The 26,438-nt window shown below is 40.3% G+C and overlaps 1 protein-coding gene across 1 annotated transcript; it reads left to right on the top strand.

Annotated features, from left to right (window-relative positions):
- The first annotated feature begins 2,539 nt into the window (after window positions 1-2,539).
- Window positions 2,540-25,904, top strand: PLAC8L1 (PLAC8 like 1). Its single transcript, XM_059917391.1, has 4 exons — window positions 2,540-2,664; window positions 7,109-7,242; window positions 24,193-24,329; window positions 25,676-25,904. The coding sequence occupies exons 1-4, from the start codon at window positions 2,540-2,542 to the stop codon at window positions 25,814-25,816; spliced, it is 537 nt and encodes a 178-aa protein (XP_059773374.1). The 3' UTR covers window positions 25,817-25,904.
- The last annotated feature ends 534 nt before the right edge of the window (window positions 25,905-26,438 follow it).

Genomic DNA, 26,438 nt, shown 5'->3' with positions numbered 1-26,438 from the left:
AAGATACATTTAAAAAAACACTCTCAGGACTTTCCATTGTAAAGATACATTTTGAGTGTTTCTCCAGAGTTAAGATTCGTTATTTCTTTTACAATTAGAAATCTGTAGAGTGATGTTTTGGCACCTTGCAAATGTCCTGTTCCCAATTTTTTACCTAATGGTTTTATTACCCCCGATCCTTTCCTGAATAAATTACGTTGGAGACTGCAAAATGGTGATTTTCTAATGCCAAAATTATTACCAAACCAGATTTGGGTTTGCTTACCTGCTGCACAGCAAAGCCAAGCTACTGACACTGGGTTGTGGTGAAGGAAAGTGCAGCATTTATTTGCGGGGTGCCAAGCAAGGATAATGGACAGGCAGCTTATGCTCAAAAGACCGGAACTCCCTGATGGCTTTCAAGTGCGAGTTTTTAAAGGCAACATTTGGGGTGAGGGTTGTAGCTCCTGGACTTTCTTCTGATTGGTTGGTTGGTGGTGAGGTAACAGGCTAATGTTTTGGGAATCTTAATCATCAACTTTCTGGTTCCAGCTAGTCTGAGGTTTCTGTGCTTATGGTCAGCAGATCGTCACCATCTTCTACCAGGTTGGGGGTCTTAGTTTCTGCAGAACAACTCGAAGATATGCATCAGATTGTGTGTATACCCCTTTAGGAAGAGCTCGGCCTCTGTTTTATCGCTGAACTATTTGCTTTTCCTTTATTGTTGCATTCCCTCACTTCCCTAATTAGTAAATTGCCTTAGTCTTAGCCCTTTAGAACTTAGGGGGAAGGCCTAGGAGACTAAAACCATTTTCTACAAATAAGAAACAGGGAACATGGAGGGACTTCTGTACCTGAGAGGGCCCTGCAAGGTCCTGCTCGATTTCAATCTCCCCTTTTCTTTGATACTACTCAGTCCTGAGGGGAAGAGGGGCTGGACAAGAAAGAGAAAGTTTTGAATAGAGTGGTTAATCAGAAACTCGGCAGGGGACTCTGTTTCAGGGGACTGGGTTTCAGTTACCGTTTCTTTTCCATAAATAGTTGTCATTCTTCTATAAAGAAGAACATTTCTTTTTCTTCTTTCTCTTTTTCATTTATTTTTAGGTGAAAGAGCTGTGTGTCATGTGGATTGGTCACTTCATACAATAGATGTTTGATTAGAAAAGTTGGCACAAATGAAATTTTAAAATACGGAATCAGCTTATATGTGCAATGGTTGCTCATTCTTCAAAGGAATCGTACTGTAAATCTTTTTGCAAAGCTAGTAATCACTTAACTTCTGTTATTCTTATAAACTTGAATGTTCATATATAGCACATTTAGTCAACAAATTATTGAGTGCTTATTCACAGTGTTTCAAACACTGTGTTAAGCACTTGGAATAGAGTGGTAAGCAGAAGAAACATGGCTGTCCTCCATGTAGGCTGCATCCTTACAGTTAAGAAGACAATGAGAGTTGTCCAGAACCTAGTGAGTGAAGGCAATTAGGAAGCTGTATCTGAAGGATCTTGATTTGGGAGGTATTATAGAGGCTTTTGCTAACAACCCTGTTCAAGTAAATGCTTTGAAGTTCAGAACCCTAAACAATCATTCTCTATGGGTCTGATGAGAATATATAGTAGAGTTGGCAATTTCCGCCTGTTGTCTTTCTAGTATAAATAACGTTGAATTTTTATTGCAGACCCCTCCCCTCAGTGTGCAATTTTCTCTAATTTTTTTCCTCTAGAAACATTTTCCTAGTGCTTCTGGTGTCCGTGCCTCTATAAGACATGCTCTAGAGGCATACTTCAGAGGTTCCTAGGACCCTGAAGATTCAGAGCAGTAGGGAGGCGATCACCAGCCAAGCCCTGCTTTGTTCACCAGATTCCATTTGGGCTGTGTAGGGAAGAAGCAGCACCACTTTCCCGGCATGCTCGGTGAAGTCCATGGAAGAGTAGGAGATTTCTAGAAGTTGTAAAAAATCCTTAGAGACGTGGGGCAACTTAGCATAGCTTAAACTTTAGGAAACCATCTTTTATTAGGTGGTTTCAAGCACGGTATCTGTGCTGAAAGACCTTTCTTTTTTTTCAGGTTTCAGGTCTCTGTTTTCAGGTTATTTGTGGGACTCATACCCTCTTGCTGAATTGGACCAGTGACCCTGGGGATGATGAGAGGTCCCCACTACTTCTCAGTTACAAGGCATGGCGGAAATCTGTAGCCTTTTGAGTCCCCTAAGGAAAGGTCAAGTGACACTTAGCTAGATAAATGTTTGCTAGAGTTATCTCTTAAAGCAAAGGGATTTTTTCCACCAAAGAGAAGTTTTCTTTTTATTTAACTTACACTATATCTTCAGCAGTATCTCCCTTCAGGTTAGTAAGACGGACATGCCCACTGTTAACTGTGTACCTGTCTTTAAAGAAATAAGATGTCTGCCAGTTACACTGCTGTGACCTCAGGTTCCAGAATATCAAGGCAACATTCTTTAGATGTTTCATTTTGGATTGAACCTAAGTTTAGAATCAGTCAGCATATTGTTGAAGGGAAAAGGATATCCCAAGTGACAAGAAAATACCTGTTAGCTATGAATTGGTTTGGAAATTACTTCTCTAAGTTTCCTGAGGATATTTCCTTTCTCAACACACACTCACCTCTGTTGCTTTCACTCATATCATCTGAAGATGAAGAACATTTTATTTCCAGCTTGAGGTAGGGAGTAGGGTGATTTTACCCCCAGCTTTTGCTCTTTGGTTGGAATATCAAATCAATCTCTTCTTATAAGGAGCCAGGAAAAAGAAAACTGGGCTCAGGAAGAAAGCTGCTATCATTTCCTGTGTGTACTTGAAAAGGAGGCAACTGATTATTTCCTTCTAGCCTTGCTTGGCTGGTGAAAAGAGAAGAGCTGGCTTGGATGGAAAGGTGTCTCTTTATCCTTAACTGAAAATGTTGCACCCTGACCAAGTGAAACTTTATTTCTGGTGGCTGCCATTAATTTCCACCCTTTTGAAATCAAAACTCAAAGAGTTTTGACTTCAGTTAAGGGTTTGAAATGGTTAATCATGGAGACCTCAGTGGAAGGCAGAACAAACTCTTAGTACTGCAAGTTTCATTAAGGTAGAGGGTGACATGAAACCCCCCAGGCTGAAGCACCAGGTGTGTGGGGACATGCAGTGGGGAATGTGTTTAGCTGCTGGAAGAGGTGAAGGTTAGAGTAAGGCTGAAAAGGGGGAAGGCTGTGTGTCTCATCTGTCTCAACTCTGTTGTTTGGTAGGAGCTGATAACTTGAATGACTGCAGTCAGTCTTCTGCCTCCCACCAGTTGAAGCCTCTCTCTGCTTCTCTCGTTTATGGTGACCAACCCTCTTGGTTTGCCTGAGACTGTCCTGATTTTAACACTGAAAGTTTTCCATCCTGGAAAAACCCTTAGGCCAGGGCAAACTGGGATGATTAGTCACCCTGATTGAATTTTAAGGTATTTGGGTAGCACATATGACAACTGAGAAACTCCTCCCAGTCTCCTCCCTCTGTTCTTTGTTTCTCAGAAGAGTGTTCAGGATGCCCTAGGGTATGTGCAAGATCCTTAATTTAAATAATAACAGTAGCTGCCATCAACTGCATGCCTACTATATGCCAAGTACATAATCTTGTTTAATCCTCAGGACGACTATGGAGGTACGATGGTTTAAATACAATTTTATGGAAGAGGAGACCAGAGCTGAGGGCTGGGACAAGTTGTATTTTACAGGGTCAAACAACTAGAATGCAGCTGAGCCACATTTGTACTTTAGTGTGCCTGAATCGAAGCTCTGTCCTCTTTACACTAAATGAAGAACTTGCTGAATTTGATGGCAAATGCATAGCTACTCTGGTTTAGAAACTGTGTGACCATCAGCTTCACCCACTGCTTCCAAACTCATTCCTATTAGTGGTAGTGTAAGATTCTATCTAGAGTAATATACAGAGCTAAAAGCTATGTAGGAAGCTGCAATAGCTACTTTAGTCTGACACCTGTAGCAGCCCCTGAGTAATTATTCAGTTCTTAAAGGAACTACTAAGTGCCTGGCACATAGCAGGTACTCGGTGAAGGGTAGCTATGCTTCTTATTTTAATTTTGACACATGAGCTATAATCTTGAACTGAAATGTTTTAGCTAATGAATGTCAATTCAAACATTTTAATATAAAAATCACCAAAGATTCAGAGTATTAAGGAAAGAAAATAATACAGTTCTTGAGTTCAAAATTAGGCAAACACACACACAAAAACCCCTTTTTTTTTCCACCAAGGAAAAGCTACCCTCTTAGTTATTTGATTTGCAATAGCTAGAGGACAGGCTTCCTTGCCATAATAGGTGTTACACATATAATGGTGAGATAGAAGCAGAAAATTCTCTTCTAGGGCTCCGAGCTATAAATGCGTTTCAGGGGAAAATCTAACCTAGGGGCTCAGCCCTAAGAAACTCCTTTACTAAAATTGTTGGAAACTCTTAGTGCAATAATGGAAGTCCCAACTTGCAGGGATCACGTTGAGAGGTAAATGCCCTGGGTTTTGTGGAGGCATGCAAGAAGATTTTAGGCTACTCTCAATAAAAACTCTTGATGTTTTTATGTAATCAATTCACACCTGAGAGTTGTGCCTTTACTAGAGAATGAAACATGGTTAAGGTCACATAATCTGTAGCTAGATTTGAGGAGGACTCAAATATAATGGAAGAGATGTGTGAATTGAGTTTAACCCAATTCAACAGTTGTTGTGCACGCACTAGTTTTCAAGGAGTGCACTGGATTCTGGGGATACAGGGAGAAGCAGCAGGTGCCCCCTGACCTCAAGGAGTTCACATGGAAGTAGAGGAGATAAGATATGTATAGAGGTAGTTTCTTCAGGACCAATCTGAAGTCTTCATAGGTGTCTTAGTCTGCTCGGAATTTCATAACAAAATACCACAGACTGTGTAGCTTACAGAACAGATACTTATTTTCTCACAGTTCTGGAGGCTGGAAGTCCAAAATCAGGGTGCCATCATGGTCCGTCCGGTTCTGGTGAGGACTCTTCTTGGTTTGCAGCCTTCTCTCTGAGTGCTTACATGGCCTTTCCCTTCTTATAAGGCCAGCAGCCCTATTGGACCAGGGTCCTACCCCTATTCTTTATTTAACCTTAATTATCTCCTTGAAGCCCTACCTCCAAATACAGTCACATTGGGAGCTAGATCTTCAACATATGAATTCGGGGAGACACAATTCAATCCATAGCAGTAAGCTTTAGCCCACATGATAGCAAATATATTAACATGTACCCATACCTATGTTATATAATGCCGAATGGATAAAAGGGTGGGGATGTTTCACAGCTCTACTTTGACACTTCTAGATAGGTCACTCCCAACTCCACTCGCTCTTCCAAGCTCTTGTGCAGCATTCCCGGCTGTTGGCTGGGATGCCCCTCATGTCTCACTGACACTGTAGATTGGCTGTGCTCCCAGCATCCTCTTCCCTTCTGCCTTACCTCCTATTCTATTTTCCTTGCCATCTCTGTTACACTGACGTCACCACCTATCTGGTAGGAGACGCAGAAGCCACTGCAGGGATCATCAGTGGTCTCCAAGTCCACCTGTACCAGGTTTCAGGCTGTTATCAGGATGACTACGTGGGCGTTGCCTGGGAATTTTATTATGAACACTGATTTCTATACCTCATCCCTGGAGTCCTGTACAGTGGTCTGGAGTGAGGCTTGGGAATGCGTTTTTTTAACAAGCTAATGTGCTGTCAGGTTTGGGAGGGTGTGGGTGGTATTGGTGGAATGAAAAAGAGATGTGATCTTAATAACAAGAACAGTGCTCCCCATATTATGATAACTTGCAATCCCATTGGATTTAATGTCCCAAATCAGAGGTTCTCAAAGGGCAGCTGGAAAAAAAAAAAAAAAAAAAAAGGGCAGCTGTTTCCAAGATGCCCCCAGGGTGTTGCCTTCAGGATGCTCAGGAGTATTCTACTCTGGCCTCTAGGTTTTGTGTCCCAGGTGCAGAACCTTGGTGACTATTACCGTAACAACAGCTGTTACAGGAAGAAATTCTGCTGTCTTTTTATTTTCTCTCAAGTATGAGGCAAGCTCTTTATTTCCTCATAACACATCAGAGACCAGGTGCAAAACTCTTAATGAAGTTTGCTAAAAGGGTAGCCCCAAACAGAGTAACTGCTACTATGTACAGGCTCAGACTCATTCTCATTCTCTGGCCCCTCTATCCCACTCTTGACCTGCCCCTTCCATGAGGCTAGATAACAGCTTGCCCTTCACTATAGGACTCACTCCAGGTATCCCCATGGTAGGCATTCAGGCAAAACTAACTTTCAGCCCCAGAAAGAGAAGGAAGTTTTTTTCTCACCTCACTTTTGAAGCCCATCCCCTGGTCCTGTATTTCTATTTCAGAATGACTGAGTGGAATATCTATGCCCTTCAGGGAAAATCAAACCAGAGTTGTACTCTGTGGCTGCACGAGGACAACAATATAGTAGTTTGATATCAAGATATATTCTGAAGTCTGGGTTATTCATTTAAATGATACTACCTGTCCCACTTCAGTAGCCTCGTCCAGATTTAGATGTACCATTCAGTCCAATTCCTTATTAGTCTTTTCAACAAAGTTTCAAAATCCTTGCATACAGCCTCACTCAGGGTCACATTGTTACACATGCTGTGTGCACAATAAACAAATTATCTGTCTTTCAGTCCACATAATAACCCTGTGAGGTAGTTTTTTCATCTTAAATTTGAACAAACAAAACAGAGAGGTTAAGCCACTTAACCAAGGTCAGGCTTCCAGGAAGTGACATGCTGGGGCTTGAACTGAGGACTCTTGGTTCCAAATTTGTGAATTTATTATTAAACACTGAGAAACACTGAGGAAGTAGACTGGACATTGAGTCCGAGTGACAGAACTTGGAATAATAATGCCACTAATAGAAATGGGGCAAAAAATCAGAGGAGGAGGTATGATGGAGGAGGAGGGACGGAGATGGTGAAGTCAGCTTGGGCTATGAAATAAGAGCCACTGGGCATCACTGGGTCCCTATCTCTTTATCACTCTGTCTTGGCTTGATGATTATCCTTCTGAACAATCTTCTTTGTTTCCAAGTTAATCACCATCCTTGACTCTCCAGGAGCCATGCACCAGCCCAGGCTGTGGTGAAGCAGCCTGTCCGGGGAGCCAGTGGCAGGACCACAATCATGATCGTCCAGACTGGTGGGGACTGGAGCACCGGCCTCTTCAGTGTCTGCAGAGATAGGAGAATTTGTATGTTTTTTCTCTTCCTTTAAGTTCTCCTTTACTATTTTTTTTCCTAAGACACCAGTGGGTAGAAAAGCTGCATCAGGCACAAGGACAGAAATTAGATGGTTTCAGACTAACTGGATTAATGTTCTAGTGACTCAGATATACTCCTTGACAGGAAGGATCTTGCTTTTCAGGGATGTGGATGTTTTTATAAAATAAGTGGTGACTTCAAATATCTTTTTAAATGACAAAATCCATTGTACGTAAAGATGCACAAAATGGGCTCCCTTATCTGCAGCTGATGGAGTATAAATTGGTACAAGCTTCCCAGTGAATGGTTAGTAACACCTATAAGAAGGACCTCAAGTGTTATGTAGCCTTCGACCCAGTAATTACAGTTTTAGGCATTTAGTCGAAGGAAATAAATCATGTACAAAGATTTAGCAGCATCATTAAATTTTGCAGCATTGGTTATTGTAGCAACAATCTAGAACAACCTAAATGTTCAGTGGGGACTTCAATACAATGAATTATTATACAGCCATGAAAAGTCATGTTGTAGAGTAATACTTCCTGAGATGGAAAAATGTTGGGATACAATTTTAAGTTAAAGAATCAGATTGTAAAACCATGTACATTTGACATTAATTTGGGGGAATATTTAGAAAAATATCTGGAAGGATATAAATACAAATGTTTACAGCAAGTGTCTCCAGATGGTACGCTAATGAATAATTTTTCTTTTTGCTTATCTCTAGTATTTCTGTGAAGAAAGTGTAGTACTTTCCTCACAGAATAGTGAGGAAGACCAGTCATTGAATAAGACCAATCATAAAAAGAAGCTCCCTTTTTTTAAAATAAATTAATTTTTATTGGAGTATAGTTGTTTTACAATGTTGTGTCCATTTCTGCTGTACAGCAAAGTGAATCAGCTATATGTGTACATGTATCCCCTCTTTTCTGGATTTCCTTTCCGTTTAGGTCACTGCAGGGCATTGAGTAGAGTTCCCCATGCTATACAGTAGGTTCTCATTAGTTATCTATTTTATACATAGTATCAATAGTATATATATGTCAATCCCAGTCTCCCAATTCATCCCTTCCCCCCCTCCCCGCCTTGTATCCATACGTCCATTCTCTATGTCTGTGTCTCTCTATTTCTGCTTTGCAAATAAATTCATCTGTATCGTTTTTCTAGATTCCACATATAAGCGATGTTGTATGATATTTGTTTTTCTGACTTCACTCTGTATGAGTCTCTAGGTCTATGCACATCTCTGCAAATTGCACAATTTTCATTCCTTTTTATGGCTGAGTAATATTCCAATGTATATATGTACCACATCTTCTTTATCCATTCTTCTGTTGATGGACATTTAGGTTGAATAGCTCCCTTTGTTGATTGAAATCTTTTCAGACACTGGTTTAGGTGTAAAGAAGTACCAACAACACTGTCCTCTAACTGCATGATTTTCCGCTGGGTTTGAAGTTCAAAGCACATTGATTCTATTTTTACCTTAGGACATTCTGACCCATCTCTGGTACCACACGTCAGTATCCTTTTCCAGGACCTGATGTTCTTGCCCTAGGGAGTAACTTGGTCACAGAATCTTTTTTTTTTTTTTGGCGGGGGGGAGTGGGGGGCTGTCCTTTTTGATGGATGAGGGCCAGTCTCTTAAGTTCAACAGACTCTGGATCTGCTATTTTTGAAGAATATGGCTTCTCCACCCTTTAGAGGGTCTGGCAAGACCTGAATTTATCCTAAAGCCTCATAAGATGGATCAACCAGAGAGCTCTGAGCTGCTACCTGATCCACGTCCTTATTCAGCTGAGTCTTGCTGAGGCAAAAACTCTAACAAAATTTTTTTGGTGCTCTGATCATCCAAGCCTGAGCCTTCACTGTCTGCCTGGGCCTCACAGAGAAGAGACCACCCAGCACCAAACACTACCCTCCATTGCTGTCCCTTTGACCATCTGACCCAGAGCTCAGCAGATTTCTTCCTGCCACAGCTACCCATGTGTACTTCTGACCCGACAGTTATGGCAGCTGTTCTCTGAATCACTCAGGATTCTTCCTGGTTCTTGTCTACATTCTCTGACTTTGGTTGTCACCCAGTACTGTGGTACAGAGAAGGCAGAATAGCTACGTGGAGATGTGGAGACCCAGCCCCAGTTTGGGAAGTGGACCATTTTCTTTTCATAGCTTATAGTTTGTGGTTGGAGGGGTGAGGGTATCAATGCATTTCTAAGTCGAGCAAAGCCTGGAACATAATGTAGTTGTTAGGAGAGCACATTTGTATTGGATATAGACCTTGCCTGAATCTTAACTCTGCCTCTTACTGGCCATTTGACCTTGAACAATTCTCAGGGCCTTCATTTTTCCACCTCTGAAATGGGGGTAAATAAAGGTGCCCACCTTAAAGACTGTCAAGATTAAAGCAGATAATGCATAGAACCCACTCTAGAACACTGGTTTGGAACATAACTGGATCAGAGATTTTTTTGGTTGCATGCTACATTGGGTTAAATAGTGTCCCCTCAAATTCATGTCCACCTGGAGCCTCTGAATGTGACCTTATTTAGAAATAGGTTCTTTGCATTGTTGTCAAGTTACAAAGAGGTTATAGTGGATTAGGGTGGGCCCTAAGCCAGTGGCTGGTGTTCTTGTAAGAAGAGGGAAATTTGGACACACACACAGAAAAGATTGCAATGTGAAGACAGGCACAAATTAGAATAATGCATCTATAAGCCATGGAATGCCAAGGATTGCCAGCAACCACCAAAAATTTGGAGAGAGGCATGGAACAGACTTTCCCCCGGAGCTTCCAGAAGGACCAACCCTGCCAACATGCCAATTTCAGACTTCTAGCCTACAAAATTCTCCAACGAGAGAATACTTTCTATTGTTTTAAGATGTCCAGTTTGTGGTATTTTTTTATGTCAGCCCTAGGAAATTAATACGTGAGCAAACATAGGATTTCATTAGAAGGTTATGGGGTAGCTCACAAAATCAGGAAATCAACTAAAAGCTAAGCTTAGGAGGGACAAGATGCATTATCAGGAGATAGCTGAAAGTCTGGTCAACTCCAAACATTTTAATCCTTTTGCTTTCCTGTCTGAGAATTGCTGTTTCAGCAATGGAGCCCAATCTGACTAGCCTAGGTCATTCATGCCTGCTGCTTGACTAGGCCAGAGCATTTTGAATGCCAGTTCTCTTATTTCCCACAGTAGGGAAGGGATAAATTCCTAAATTTACTATTGGAGTGTGTCACTATGAAAATTCCAACAAATATACAATAATGCACTTAGTAAATCTTAGGTATTAATGTTATTGTTGTTTTAAATTTTTATTTTCCAGAATGTTGAGAGCAAAGAGTAGAATCAGGAGACTTAGATTGGTTGCTGCCCAATCCCAAGAGTACCTAAAAAGTTGACCAAAGAAAGGACCACATGCCACCCCCTCAGCCTTAAACATTGTTTCACTGCTTAGTTCTGCACTCCACCCCCATCAGTGTTCAGGAGACCGACCACACGGGTCTTCTGGGTCCCTGCTGGTCCATTGGAGAGCCCATTCTAGGGGCAAGAAGGAATGACATGTGGAGAATACAATATTCTTTACAGCTGGACGTGATCTGTGGAGGAGAGGCAATGGATATACAGTACCGGGTGATCTTGAATGTACCGTGTCCTAATTGTTGTTCCCCGGGTGGGCCTCCATTTTGTGACTGCTCATAGTATCTCTAAGCTAATGGTCTCACAAGAAAAAATTTATAGGCAGTGTCAATTTATACTCTGGTGATCTGCACCATGATTCCCAGGATGCAGCTGGAGTATGAGTGCTATAAGTCTTGGGTTTTTTTCCTTCCTTGTTTAAAAGGGCTACTTCATCCACAAAGTTTTATTTTAAGCAAATCACTGTGACAATAGTTGTGACAAATTTGGAAACAAAAGGGACATCTTCTTTCCATGACTTTGTTTCACGTCAGATTCCCATCTTGGGATAGTTTACCATTAAATGTTGAGAATTACTGCTACAATTTGTCATCCATTAAGCAAAGGGTACATTATGAAGAGTGATAGTTTCCATTTATTTTTGACATTTTGCTTCTTCATTTAATTGCACTTCTGTTTTTTTAAACTGCCTCCCTCTTCCCACCTCTGTGCTTTCATCTGAATTCACACTTCCCTGGGATGAGAAAATGGGTGCTTTTGTGTCCTTTGAGGATGTGGTTTCTGAAAGCTCAGATGTGAAGCTGAAGCCGAGGTGAAATAAGTGGCTGTGAAATGGCCTTGTGGGTGAAAGGCTGGCTGTTCCAGCTGGGGATGTTTGTGATGTTGCCCCAGAGCAGGTTTATGTGGAAGGTGTAATCAACACTGGTTTGTAATTCAGCCAGCATTTACTGAGTTCTTACCTATGTATGGTCATGTGATAGGTGCTACAGATATAATAGTGACTAAGACAGAGACTGTCTCTGAGAGGAGATAGGCAATAAGCAAATAGGCAAAATAATTGCAGTGGTGCTGAGTACCGTGGAGGAAATAAACAAGGTGTTTTGAAAGGAGATTACAGGGGGCAAAGGATGGCCTCTCTGAGGAACTGACTTAAGCTGATACCTGAGAGATGGGAAAGAACCAGCCACTAAAATCACCTTTCCTGTGGAGGCACCACAAGCACCAGGCAGTAAAGAGCTTTGTGTGGACGAGGAGCCATCAGAGGCCCAACGTGGGTAGGGTGAAGCAGTCCAAGAATTTCTTTGGTTTTCTGGAAGAGGAAGGAGGCATGAAAAGGCCTCAGACTGGGATTCGTGTCCTTGAACTGTATCTTGGGTAAACTGTACACTGTACACTGTACACTGCAGTCTGAAGGCAGGGACCACGGGTCCTGCTAACTGGTCTTGCCCAGCGAAGCACCTGGCAAATAGAAGGCACTTGTGAATATTTCCTGAACGACACATCTATGAATGAATTTTAACCTGTATTCTCACTTGCTTCCTTCTTTCCTGCACTTCATTGAAACAATCATAAAGACTTAGATTCAGAAGGGATATTGGGGTCAGCTGGTCTGGCCCCTCACCAGTTTGTCTAAGTCCCCTCTAGCAAGCCTTGTCTTTCTGAACATTTCCGGGGAGGAGGGCTCCTCTCCCTTGGAGCCAGCTCAGTGCTTTAAAAAAAAAAAAAAAGATTTTTAATAGGTTACCAGGTACATGATGCAAAATTCAAAAGTACCTACCCCTTAGGTATATGAAAAGCAGCAACTCCATCCCTGCTCTCCTGCCCTGCCCAGTTCTCCTCAGAGGCCACCACTCTTACCTGAGCCCCAATATAGTCTATATACTGATAAATATATTAAAAATTTTAATGAAAATAGATTAATCTTTTTATTATAAAAGTATCATATAATCATGGTAAAAAAGAAAAATACAAAAGGCTATAAAAGAAGAAAGCAGTATCCTGTAATCCCAGCTGTCGGAGATATACATTGTTAATATTTTGGCATCTATTCCAGATTTTTTCTGTATATGTGGTATATATAATTGACAAAAATAATAGAATTGTAAACACACAGTTCTGCAACTTTGTTTTGTTTTAATTTAACAATATAGGTGATCAGACCATATCAGCACTTCTGAAGCTAATATTTTAAATTGCTGCATAGATTCCATTGTATGAATGTACCATAATTTATTTATCTAAAAATTCTTATTAGTGGATCTTTACGTGGTTTCCAGACTTTTTGATATTCAAACCAATGCTTTGTGAGTATTCTTGTATAGGTGCCATTTTGTATGTGCGTGAATTATCTGTTGGATAATTGCTGAGGGGTAAACTACTGGTCAGATAGTACGTACCTTTTAAAATCTTGATAGATGTTGCCAAATGGCTCTCCATTTAGAAGTTGTACTAATTTACGCTCCCACCCACAACGTATGAGCATGCCCCATTCCTTATTTATTTATTTATTTATTTATTTATTTATTTATTCTTGGCTGAGTTGGGTCTTCGTTGCTGCACGCGGGCTTTCTCTAGTTGCAGCAAGCAGGGGTTACTCTTCCTTGCGGTGCATGGGCTTCTCATTGCGGTGGCTTCTCTTGTTGCAGAGCATGGGCTCTAGGCGCGTGGGCGTCAGCAGTTGTGGCTCACGGGCTTAGTTGCTCCGCAGCATGTGGGATCTTCCCCGACCAGGGCTCGAACCCGTATCCCCTGCATTGGCAGGCGGATTCTTAAACACTGTGCCACCAGGGAAGCCCCCCATTCCTTTTTAAAGCATCTCTTATTGTTAGATTCTGCCTTTTTGTGATAATTAATCTGAAATGTGCCTTGCTGCAATTTCCACCCACCTTTCCTGCTTCTGCTCTCTGGGGCTCCACACTGTGGTTTTGTGTAGCCTTCTTCTTTTTATCTCGACTCCCCCTGTGAGTTAGAGGGATGAATAATGAACCACATTCCATGCTTGAGGGTGGAGTTCATGTTAGAGAATAGGCCAGGAATGTTTAGGCTGTGGGAGCTGACATAACCACCAGGACTTTGGGGGTAAGAGGAAGAGGCTGAATTTATGGCATGGATCTCTCTTGAGCCTGAGCTGCTTTTTTTTTAAAAAAAGTACATACACATGCACACACACATACTTGCATATATATATATATATATATATTTTACTTCACAAATAACACATGAATATGTTCACTTTATTAAAGAAATGAAACATTACAGAAAAGGGAACCATGTCATTCTTTTTTATTAAATCAATTTGGAGTGTTTTCTTCCAGATATTTTTCTCTGTATTTACATATGCATCTATTAGTAACATATACTATTGCTTCATAACTTTTTAAACAAAGCGTAAATGGTATTATGCTGTAATATCATCATGCAATTTGATTTTTTTAACTCAAAATATGTCATAGAGATTTATCTCTGTTGGTACTTAATTGATCTTTCACTGCGTTCTTAATTATTCCCTAGTATGATCTGCAACATCATGGTTTATTTACACGTTCGTCTATTAAGGTACTCTTGTTTTAAATTTGAAGCCACAAATAATGTTGCAGTGGATATCCTTGTACCGGCCTCTTTGTGTGCATGTGTAAGCATTACTCTAGGGTAGATGCTAACAAGTGGAGTTACTGAATCCCAGAGTATTTAAAGTTTTACGAGATTCAGCCAAGTTGATTTCCAAAGTGACTGCGCCAATTTCCATCTCCATCAGTGTATGGAGCACCTATTTCTCTGTGGTGCCCCACAGCATTTGACATGCTCTAAAAACCTTAGAGTGTGGCCAGCCCTGAACCAAGATGGTGGGGTAGAAAGACGTGCTCTCACTCCCTCTTGTGAGAACACCAGAATCACAACTAGCTGCTGGACAATCATCGACAGGAAGACACTGGAACTCACCAAAAAAGATACCCCACATCCAAAGACAAAGGAGAAGCCACAATGAGATGGTAGGAGGGGCACAATCACAGTAAAATCAAATCCCATAACTGGTGGGTGGGTGACTCACAGAATGGAGAACGCTTGTACCACAGAAGTCCACCCACTGGAGTGAAGGTTCTGAGCTCCATGTCAGGCTTCCCAACCTGGGGGTCTGGCAACGGAAGGAGGAATTCCTAGAGAATCAGACTTCAAAGGCTAGTGGGATTTGACTGCAGGACTTCGACAGGACTGGGGGAAACAGAGACTCCACTCTTGGAGGGCACACACAAAGTAGTGTGTGCATCGGGACCCAAGGGAAGGAGCAGTGACCCTATAGGAGACTGAACCAGACCAACCTGCTAGTGTTGGAGGGTCTCCTGCAGAGGCGGGTGTGGCTGTGGCTCACCGTGGGGAAAAGGACACGGACAGCAGAAGTTCTGGGAAGTACTCCTTGGTGTGAGCCCTCCCAGAGTCCGCCATTAGCCCCACGAAAGAGCCCAGGTAGGCTCCAGTGTTGGGTCGCCTCAGGCCAAACAACTAACAGGAAGGGAACCCAGCCTCACCCATCAGCAGTCAAGCGGATTAAAGTTTTACTGAGCTCTGCCCACCAGAGCAACAGTCAGCTCTACCCACCACCAGTCCCTCCCATCAGGAAACTTACACAAGCCTCTTAGGTAGCCTCAGCCACCAGAGGGCAGACAGCAGAAGCAAGAAGAACTACAATCCTGCAGCCAGTGGAACAAAAACCACATTCACAGAAAGATAGACAAGATGAAAAGGCAGAGGGCTATGTACCAGATGAAGGAACAAGATAAAACCCCAGAAAAACAACTAAATGAAGTGGAGATAGGCAACCTTCCAGAAAGAGAATTCAGAATAATGCTAGTGAAGATGATCCAGGACCTCGGAAAAAGAATGGAGGCAAAGATCGAGAAAATGCAAGAAATGTTTAACAAAGACCTAGAAGAATTAAAGAACAAACAAACAGAGATGAACAATACAATAACTGAAATGAAAAATACACTAGAAGGAATCAACAGCAGAATAACTGAGGCAGAAGAACAGATAAGTGACCTGGAAGACAGAATGGTGGAATTCACTGCTACAGTACAGAATAAAGAAAAAAGGATGAAAACAAATGAAGACAGCCTAAGAGACCTCTGGGATAACATTAAACGCAACAACATTCACATTATAGGGGTCCCAGAAGGAGAAGAGAGAGAGAAAGGACCTGAGAAAATATTTGAAGAGATTATAGTCAAAAACTTCCCTAACATGGGAAAGGAAATAGCCACCCAAGTCCAGGAAGCGCCGAGAGGCCCATACAGGATAAACCCAAGGAGAAACATGCCAAGACACACAGTAATCAAATTGGCAAAAATTAAAGACAAAGAAAAATTATTGAAAGTAGCAAGGGAAAAACGACAAATAACATACAAGGGAACTCCCATAAGGTTAACAGCTGATTTCTCAGCAGAAACTCTACAAGCCAGAAGGGAGTGGCATGATATACTTAAAGTGATGAAAGGGAAGAACCTACAACCAAGATTACTCTACCTGGCAAGGATCTCATATAGATTTGATGGAGAAATCAAAAGCTTTACAGACAAGCAAAAGCTAAGAGAATTCAGCACCACCAAACCAGCTCTACAACAAATGCTAAAGGAACTTCTCTAAGTAGGAAACACAAGAGAAGAAAAGGACCTACAAAAAGGAACCCAAAACAATTAAGAAAATGGTCATAGGAACATACATATAGATAATTACCTTAAACGTGAATGGATTAAATGCTCCAACCAAAAGACACAGGCTTGCTGAATGGATACAAAAACAAGACCCATATATATGCTGTCTACAAGAGACCCGTTTCAGACCAAGGGACACATACAGACTGAAAGTGAGGGGATGGGAAAAGATATTCCATGCAGATGGAAATCAAAAGAAAGCTGGAGTAGCAATACTCATATCAGATAAAAGAGACTTTAAAATAAAGAATGTTACAACAGACAAGGAAGGACACTACATAATGATCAAGGGATCAATCCAAGAAGAAGATATAACAATTATAAATATATATGCACCCAACATAGGAGCACCTCGATACATAAAGCAACTGCTAACAGCTCTAAAAGAGGGAATCAACAGTAACACAATAATAGTGGGGGACTTTAACACCTCACTTACACCAATGGATAGACCATCCAAAATGAAAATAAATAAGGAAACAGAAGCTTTAAATGACACAATAGAGCAGATAGAGTTAATTGATATTTATAGGACTTTCCATCCAAAAACAGCAAATTACACTTTCTTCTGAAGTGCGCATGGAACATTCTCCAGGATAGATCACATCTTGGGTCAGAAATCAAGCCTCAGTAAATTTAAGAAAATTGAAATCATATCAAACATCTTTTCTGACCACAATGCTATTAGATTAGAAATGAATTATAGGGAAAAAAACGTAAAAAAAGAACATGGAGGCTAAACAATACGTTACTAAATAATCAAGAGATCACTGAAGAAATCAAAGAGGAAATCAAAAAATACCTAGAAACAAATGACAATGAAAACACGATGATCCAAAACCTATGGGATGCAGCAAAAGCAGTTCTAAGAGGGAAGTTTATAGCTATACAAGCCTACCTCAAGAAACAAGAAAAATCTCAAATAAGCAATCTAACCTTACACCTAAAGGAACTAAAGAAGAACAAACAAAACCCAAAGTTAGCAGAAGGAAAGAAATCATAAAGATCAGAGCAGAAATAAATGAAATAGGAACAAAGAAAACAATAGCAAAGATCAGTAAAACTAAAAGCTGGTTCTTTGAGAAGATAAACAAAATTGATAAACCATTAGCCAGACTCATCAAGAAAAAGAGGGAGAGGACTCAAATCAATAAAATTAGAAATGAAAAAGGAGAAGTTACAACAGACACTGCAGAAATACAAAGCATCCTAAGAGATTACTACAAGCAACTCTATGCCAATAAAATGGACAACCTGGAAGAAATGGACAAATTTTTTGAAAAGTATAACCTCGAAGACTGAACCAGGAAGAAACAGAAAATTTGAACAGACCAATCACAAGTAATGAAATTGAAACTGTGATTAAAAATCTTCCAACAAACAAAAGCCCAGGACCAGATGGCTTCACAGGTGATTTCTATCAAACATTTAGAGAAGAGCTAACACCCATCCTTCTCAAACTCTTCCAAAAAATTGCAGAGGAAGGAACACTCCCAAACTCATTCTATGAGGCCACTATCACCCTGATACCAAAACCAGACAAAGATACTACAGAAAAAGAAAATTACAGACCAATATCACTGATGAATATAGATGCAAAAATTCTGAACAAAATACTAGCAAACAGAATCCAGCAACACATTAAAAGGATCATACACCATAATCAAGTGGGAATTATCCCAGGATGCAAGGATTCTTCAATATACGCAAATCAATTAAGGTGATACACCATATTAAGAAATTGAAGAGGGCTTCCCTGGTGGTGCAGTGGTTGAGAATCTGCCTGCCAATGCAGGGGACATGGGTTTGAGCCCTGGTCTGGGAAGATCTCACATGCCGTGGAGCAACTAGGCCCGTAAGGCACAATTACTGAGCCTGTGCGTCTGGAGCCTGTGCTCTGCAACAAGAGAGGCCGCGATAATGAGAGGCCTGCGCACCGCGATGAAGAGTGGCCCCCACTTGCTGCAACTAGAGAAAGCCCTTGCACAGAAACGAAGACCCAACACAGCCAAAAAGAAAGAAAGAAAGAAAGAAAGAAAGAAAGAAAGAAAGAAAGAAAGAAACCCTGAAGTTTAAAAAAAAAAAAAAAAGAAAGAAATTGAAGAAGAAAAACCATATGATCATCTCAATAGATGCAGAAAAAGCTTTTGACAAAATTCAACACCCATTTACGATAAAAACTCTCCAGAAAGTGGGCATAGAGGGAACCTACCTCAACATAATAAAGGCCATATATGACAAACCCACAGCAAACATCATTCTCAATGGTGAAAAACTGAAAGCATTTCCTCTAAGATCAGGAACAAGACAAGAATGTCCACTCTCACCACTATTATTCAACATAGTTTTGGAATTCCTAGCCACGGCAATCAGAGAAGAAAAAGAAATAAAAGGGATACAAATTGGAAAAGAAAAAGTAAAACTGTCACTGTTTGCAGATGACAGGATACTATACATAGAGAATCCTAAAAATGCCACCAGAAAACTACTAGAGCTAATCAATGAATTTGGTAAAGTTGCAGGATACAAAATTAATGCACAGAAATCTCTTGCATTCCTATACACTAATGATGAAAAATCTGAAAGAGAAATTAAGGAAACACTCCCATTTACCACTGCAACAAAAAGAATAAAATACCTAGGAATAAACCTACCTAGGGAGAAAATAGACCTGTATGCAGAAAATTATAAGACACTGATGAAAGAAATTAAAGATGATACCAACAAATGGAGAGATATCCCATGTTCTTGGATTGGAAGAATCAACATTGTGAAAAGGACTATACTACCCAAAGCAATCTACAGATTCAATGCAATCCTTATCAAATTACCAATGGCATTTTTTACAGAACTGGAACATAGAATCTTAAAATTGGTATGGAGACACAAAAGACCCCTAATAGCCAAAACAGTGTTGAGGGAAAAAAACGCAGCAGGAGGAATCAGACTCCCTGACTTCAGACTATACTACAAAGCTACAGTAATCAAGACAATATGGTACTGGTACAAAAACAGAAACAAAGATCAATGGAACAAGATAGAAAGCCAGAGATAAACCCATGCACCTATGGTCAGCTGATCTATGACAAAGGAGGCAAGGATATACAATGGAGAAAAAGTCTCTTCAATAAGTGGTGCTGGGAAAACTGGACAGCTACATGTAAAAGAATGAAATTAGAGCAATCCCTAACACCATACACAAAAATAAACTCAAAATGGATTAGAGACCTAAATGTAAGGCTGGACACTATAAAACTCTTAGAGGGAAACATAGGAAGAACACTCTTTGACATAAATCACAAAGAGATCTTTTTTTATCCGTCTCCTAGAGTAATGGAAATAAAAACAAAAATAAACAAATGGGACCTAATGAAACTTCAAAGCTTTTGCACAGCAAAGGAAACCATAAACAAGACCAAAAGACAACCCTCAGAATGGGAGAAAATATTTGCAAATGAAGCAACTGACAAAGGATTAATCTCCAAAATTTACAAGCAGCTCATGCAGCTCAATATTAAAAAAACAAACAACCCAATCCAAAAATGGGCAGAAGATCTAAATAGACATTTCTCCAAAGAAGACATACAGATGGCCAAGAAGCACATGAAAAGCTGCTCAACATCACTAATTATTAGAGAAATGCAAATCAAAACTACAATGAGGTATCAACTCACACCAGTTAGAATGGGCATCATCAGAAAATCTACAAACAACAAATGCTGGAGAGGTTGTGGAGGAAAGGGAACCCTCTTGCACTGTTGGTGGGAATGTAAGTTGATACAGCCACTATGGAGAACAATATGGAGGTTCCTTAAAAAACTAAAAATAGAATTACCATATGATCCAGCAATCCCACTACTGGTCATATACCCAGAGAAAACCATAATTCAAAAAGACACATGCACCCCAATGTTCATTGCAGCACTATTTACAATAGCCAGGTCATGGAAGCAACCTAAATGCCCATTGACAGACGAATGGATAAAGAAGTTGTGGTACATATATACAATGGAATATTACTCAGCCATAAAAAGGAACAAAATTGGGTCATTTGTTGAGACGTGGATGGATCTAGAGACTGTCATACAGAGTGAAGTAAGTCAGAAAGAGAAAAACAAATATCGTGTATTAACACATATATGTGGAACCTAGAAAAATTGTGCAGATGAACTGGTTTGCAGGGCAGAAATTGAGACACAGATGTAGAGAAGAAACGTATGGACACCAAGGGGGGTAAGCGGCAGGGGGGTGTTGGTGGTGGTGTGATCAACTGAGCGATTGGGATTGACATGTATACACTGATGTGTATAAAATTGATGACTAATAAGAACCTGCTGTATAAAAAAAAAAAAATTCAAAAAAAAAAACCTTAGAAAAATTTGGCATTCTTATAGGTAATAAATGGTTTCTGATCATCTTAGTATGTAATTCCCTGATTACTAACAACATTGAGCAGCTTTTCATGTTTGTTCTTGGCCATTTGTATTTCTTCTTTACCTGTTCATGTCTTGTGTTCATTTCCTTCTTCTGTTTAATCCTTGATATATTGATTTGCAGGGATTCTTTGTATGTTCTGGATACTTACCCTTAGTCTGTGATTTATGTAGTGAAATTTCCTCCTGGAGCCCCCTGAAGACAAAGGATTCCATCATCCTACCCTTTTGCATCTCTTGTTGAGGACAGTGTTTATCCCACAGCACTCCATCTCAGTACACCTGACCCAAGGATCTTTCCTAAAGAAGTTGCATGATTTCAGACTCTCCACAGGAATAAATACCAAATAGTGGTGGTGAGGACACTGTCTTAGAACACACAAGTCCACAATTGTTTACTAGTTAAATACATAAAACATGAGAACATTTGGGCGTATGTGGTATGTGTAGTAGTTAAGACTTTGGAGCCAGACTACTTGAGTTCAAACGTGACCTCTGCCCCTTCTTAACAAATGTATGAACTTGGGCAAATGGCTTAAATCCTCTGGGCATTAGTTTGCTCATCTGTAAAATGGGCCTAATAATAGTAAATTTTATAGGATTGTTGTGAGAATTAAATGAGTTAATAAATGCAAAGTACTTTTAGCAGGGCTTGGCACATGGTGAAATCTGTATAAATATTACCTATTATATAATAAAACTTTGGCTTTCATTGTGGGTTTTTTTTTTTTATCATATCTGACTTCTGTCCCAAGGTAATTGAATTTTGGGTGTGTTTCCTCAGTATCTAGTACTACCTCATAATGAACACTTAGATAACATGGATATACAAATGGAAAGGCTTAAAAATAAAATTAACAGCATGTGTTATATGAGTCATAAAAATAAGGTACAGGAGCTCCAGTGCACAAAACAACTTTTTTACAATATGCTTATTGAGGATGGTGGGCATTTCTCTCTGCCAGTTAAAGTGGTGCAGCTCAGGCAATTGTGTAAACACAATTTATTACTCACTTAGCTTGCCAGCTTTATAATTATGCAACTTTTGATTAATTTTTTATTTGCAGGGATATACACTACAGTATTTTGTAATTCATGCATAAGTTTTGATTGATTTTTATGTGCCATGATTTCAAAGTCCCCTAATTCAGGGTTGCATACAATATTACCACTCTGAACTCACTGCACGTTCATGGGCCATTTGCTGTCCTCTGACCTGTTTATACCAGTTGTCAGTGCTTAGTGGGATCTGCTGATCTCTCTAGGAGTAATGATTTTTTTAAAATGTGGGACAAAACATCCCAGACTTAATCAAGGCTGAATTTAGTGTTTGCTTTGGGCCAAGTGATGCCTCTAATATGTGATTTAGTGATTTTCTTAAGATTCCTGATGACATAGATGTTCTGTTCCTCAAAGATAGGCTGCTCCTTGTCCTCTTCCCCCCTCCAGTCCTCATGCCCTGCATGCACATGTGCTGCCTCACCCCTTATATGAAACTGGAGAAGTCCAGAGTCCAGGCACATCCCTTGGAGGTTCTAAGATAAAACAGCATTCCTAGATTTCTGCTTCTTTGTCACTGAATTTGGGAGTGGGACTCTGCACTCCTCACTGTTGAAGAGGGAGGGAGGGATGAGGCAACAGAGACAGGTGTTTGACAAGGAATTCTTCTAGTATGCTAGTGACATGGTATGTGAGCCTTTGTGTCTGGTGCACTAGAAGGCTATGAACACTACCATTTCACACTCATTAGAATGGATAACATAAAAACGGCTGACAATAGCAAATGTTGGTGAGGATGTGGAAAAACAAACTCTCATACATTGCTGGTGGGAGGGTAAAATGGTACAAATACTTTGGAGAACTCTTTGTAAATTTCTGGTAAAATTAAACATAAATCTACCCCATGACCTAGCAATTCCATTTCCAGGAATCCACCCAAGTGAAATGAAAATAGTTGTCCACGTAAAGACTTGTATTTGAATATTCATAGTGCTTATTCATAATAGCAAAAAATGGAATAAACAGTGGGAGAATGGACAATTTGTAGGACATTTATACATTGGGAATACTACTCAACGATAAAAGGAACAAACTGCAGATACACATAGCAACATAGATGAATCTCAAGAAACATGATGTTGAGCAAAAGAAGTCAGATACAAAAGTAAACATGATCCCACTTATACGAAGTCCAAATCGAGGTAAAACTCATCTATGGGAATAGAAATCAGAATAGCGATATGTCTGGAGTGGGGGTGGGAGGACTGGAATTGTCTGGGAAGGGGCACACGGGAACTCCCTGGGGTGATGGCAGTATTCTACACGTTTGGTTACGTGGGTGAACATGATTGTCAAAACTCATCCAACTGAACATTTATGATTTGTGCATTTTCTTGTTTACAAATTATGCCTCAATAGCATATTTATTGAATACGTTTTTAAAGGTTATGGTTAGTTTTTTTGCTCTTTCATAGTTCAGATTATTTGTATTCATCAAGGTTGTCATCTTTTGCAATGATATAGCATCTTAATCGTTTACCAGGGGTTCTTAACCTGTGGTCCAGTGATAGTTTTCAATGGATCCTTGAACCCCGTGAAATTGAATGCACAATTTTGCATGTCTCTGTTCATGTATTTTTCTCTCTCCTTCAGGAGCAAGTTCATAGCTATCACCATATTCTCAAAAGGGCCCGTGACCCAAAACGTATTTAAAAGAGAACCTCTGTGTTAATGGTTCATGCAGGATGTGTAGGAAACAATATCAGTAGTTAAAGATGAATGAATGAATAAATGACCAACTGTTTCCAGCTGATGTTCAAGGAACCAAGCCTCTACTAGTTTACAGATTAAAACTGGCAGATGTCAGTGGCTCCAAGAAGCTGCAAACATTAGCGAAACCTTCTGGCCTGAGAAACAGAATAAAGTCCTTATAAGAATAGCAGGCAGAATCAGTGTACCATATAAGAGCTTTCAATCACATGTATAGAAGAAGACGCCTGCTATTCAAAAGTATCATATACTGTGTCTATTTTGAATATTGAAATTAGATGAACATAAGAGAAGCAACAGTTATGTTTCAACTATAAAAAATTATTTAATGCTTTTCTCTTGACAGGAAAAACAATTACTGTAGTGAACGTTAACAGAATTGTAGCAGGTTCAGCTTTGCCAGTGTTTAACAAAAGAAGACAATTTTGATGTGGCTCAGTTATGGCAATTCTCATATAGTGAGTTTTGCAAATTGGTTATTCATTCTCAGTCCCTGATTGCAGGGGGACAATGCAGTATTAAATTGATGGCATAGGGCTATAAATGCTCTTTGAGATGTGAAGTTGCTCCAAGCACAACTGAGAACCTTGCTTTTATGTGGTTATTGACAGGTTTCTGTGGTCTCTTTTGTCCCATGTGTCTTGAGTGTGACATCGCTAGGCATTATGGAGAGTGTTTTTGTTGGCCATTGTTACCTGGGTCCACCTTTGCACTAAGAATTGGCACCAGAGAGAGACATAAAATACAGGTAAGTGTGTTTGGATGTATATGTGAAGCTGGATCTGTATGAGAACCTGTGCCTTTCAAACCTGTGATTTTAAAAAAAAAATGAGGTGTGGGTGAGGATGCTTAAAAACACCACACTTAGTGGAATACTTTGAGAAAGGAAAGGGAAGAAATTTCCGATTTCATTTGTTACTAGGGTGTATATTAACGAAAATGCCACATTGTGAAGGGTGTTTCCAAGGGGGACCTATTATAATGTAGATTGTTGGCCACTTCTGTTTCTCTGTCTCTTATTACATCCAGAGAAGATGATAGGTAGAAGTGCACCAAATTTGGAGGATACACTTGGGATAATCTCACTTAAAATGTAGCCCATCCAGCATATACAGAATTCACTCTGGGGGTTCCCTGGGGACTCTTCAAAGAGCCAGACGATTTCCAGCGCAGCTGAGACTGAGGTACAATGAGAGATTGAGGACAGACATGTCATACCTACTAAGACGTGGACAGATAAAAAGGCATCTTTTTATTATTTTATTTGTTTTTTTATTGGAGTATAGTTGCTTTACACTGCTGTGTCAGTTTCTGCTGTACAGCAAAGTGAATCAGCCACACGTATACATATATCCCGTCTTTTTTGGATTTCCTTCCCATTTAGGTCACCACAGAGCACTGAGTAGAGTTCCCTGTGCTGTACAGTAGGTTCTCATTAGTTAAAGGCATCTTTTTATATATTCATGTGAAATGATCCCTAAGATATATTTTTAAGTGAACAAAAGAGCAAGGCATATAAGTATGTAATGATTTACTTAAAAAGACTATATATATGTATGTAAAATATAATGTGTATATATCTATATGTATCTATATATTTGCCTAGACATAGAATTTATCTGGAAGTGTATATAAGAACTACCAACAACGGTAGCCCCCTGACAGGTAACTGGGTGGTTGGTGACAGCTGTAGAAGGGGGGGATTGACTTTTTACTTCCTATCCCTTCTTACTGTGGGAATTTTGGACCATGTGCATTTATTACTCCAAAAACGTAAATAAAATAATTATAAACATTAAGTTCTAAGAGGAAAAAAAAAAGATGTTGACAGAATTTTCTGTCAGTGAGACAGTGGTTTCAGGTACGAAGGAAGTCTTGAGGGCAGGTCTCTGAATTGCAAGGATTGATTAGGTGTTGAGCTGCTTGGCACTTGGGTCACCCGGTGGAGTTGTGTCCCTGGGCGATGACTTCAGGGTGGTGGCGGATCGTGGGGGCAGTGGGTGGGATGGGCCATGAGGTAATATTGCGGAGGTCCCTGGGAAAGGGAACTGAGCCTGTGTGATTGAGCCAGGACAGAGACCCGGTCTCCCCTAGGGCACGCTGTGCGAGGACTGGCTGGCAGTGCACTGCTGCTGGCCTTTTTCCATCTGCCAGGTGGCCCGGGAACTCAAGATGAGGACCTCCCAACTCTACGAAATCTATGCGGCCCCTTCGACTAAGGAAAATCTTATCTGACAGAGCAAGAAATCTCCTCTTCCTCACTTCCCCGCACCCTCCTCTCAAATCCCTCTTAGTAGAGGGATTGTTCTTAAGGTTTCACTGAAATAGTATGAAAATAAATGATTTCCCACTACTGTCTTTACTGTTGTCCTTTCTTTACACGTACCCCCAATGAAGACTCGGTTATTTGTCTGAATTGGCTATCCCAGCCCTGCCATATTAGGCAGATTCGAGAGGTGAGTTTTTTGCCCTCCACCACCCTGCCTGGAGTTTTGGAAGGCTGCATTTTCCCCCATCTTCCCTTTTCACAAGAGATGTCTGGGAAGCAGGAAGAACTATTATATGGCTAAGCTAAGCCTCTTTTCCCAAAGTACCAATGATGGGGCAGAAGACGGTTTTATTTTATTTTTTTATTATTTTTAAAAACTTTTATTGGATTATAGTTGATTTACAATGTTGGGTTAGTTTCAGGTGTACAGCCAAGCGAATCAGTTAGCACCTGGTCTGGGCCCTAAATATCACTGTAATGCAGGAGCATTGTCCTTCCCTTGTCCTGACTCCTTCAGTCCTGACTGGCATAAAGGAGAAAGTCTCAGCTTGTTGCTGATCCTGAACAGCTCTCCAGCATTTGTAAATC

Source organism: Balaenoptera ricei, chromosome 3 (genome assembly GCF_028023285.1).
Source record: "Balaenoptera ricei isolate mBalRic1 chromosome 3, mBalRic1.hap2, whole genome shotgun sequence".
Lineage (NCBI taxonomy): Eukaryota > Metazoa > Chordata > Mammalia > Artiodactyla > Balaenopteridae > Balaenoptera > Balaenoptera ricei.
The sequence above is the reverse complement of the archived record's forward strand: the minus strand, read 5'-3'. Positions and strand labels throughout refer to the sequence as shown.

What these genes read in the sequence shown, in the direction of transcription:
- PLAC8L1 (XM_059917391.1), top strand. Translation starts at nt 2,540, where the DNA reads ATGAATTGGTTTGGAAATTACTTCTCTAAGTTTCCTGAGGATATTTCC. An exon ending in CTGCAGAGATAGGAGAATTT is followed by an intron (nt 7,243 to 24,192) that starts GTATGTTTTTTC and finishes GGTTATTGACAG; the next exon opens with GTTTCTGTGGTCTCTTTTGT. An exon ending in GAGAGAGACATAAAATACAG is followed by an intron (nt 24,330 to 25,675) that starts GTAAGTGTGTTT and finishes GGTCTCCCCTAG; the next exon opens with GGCACGCTGTGCGAGGACTG.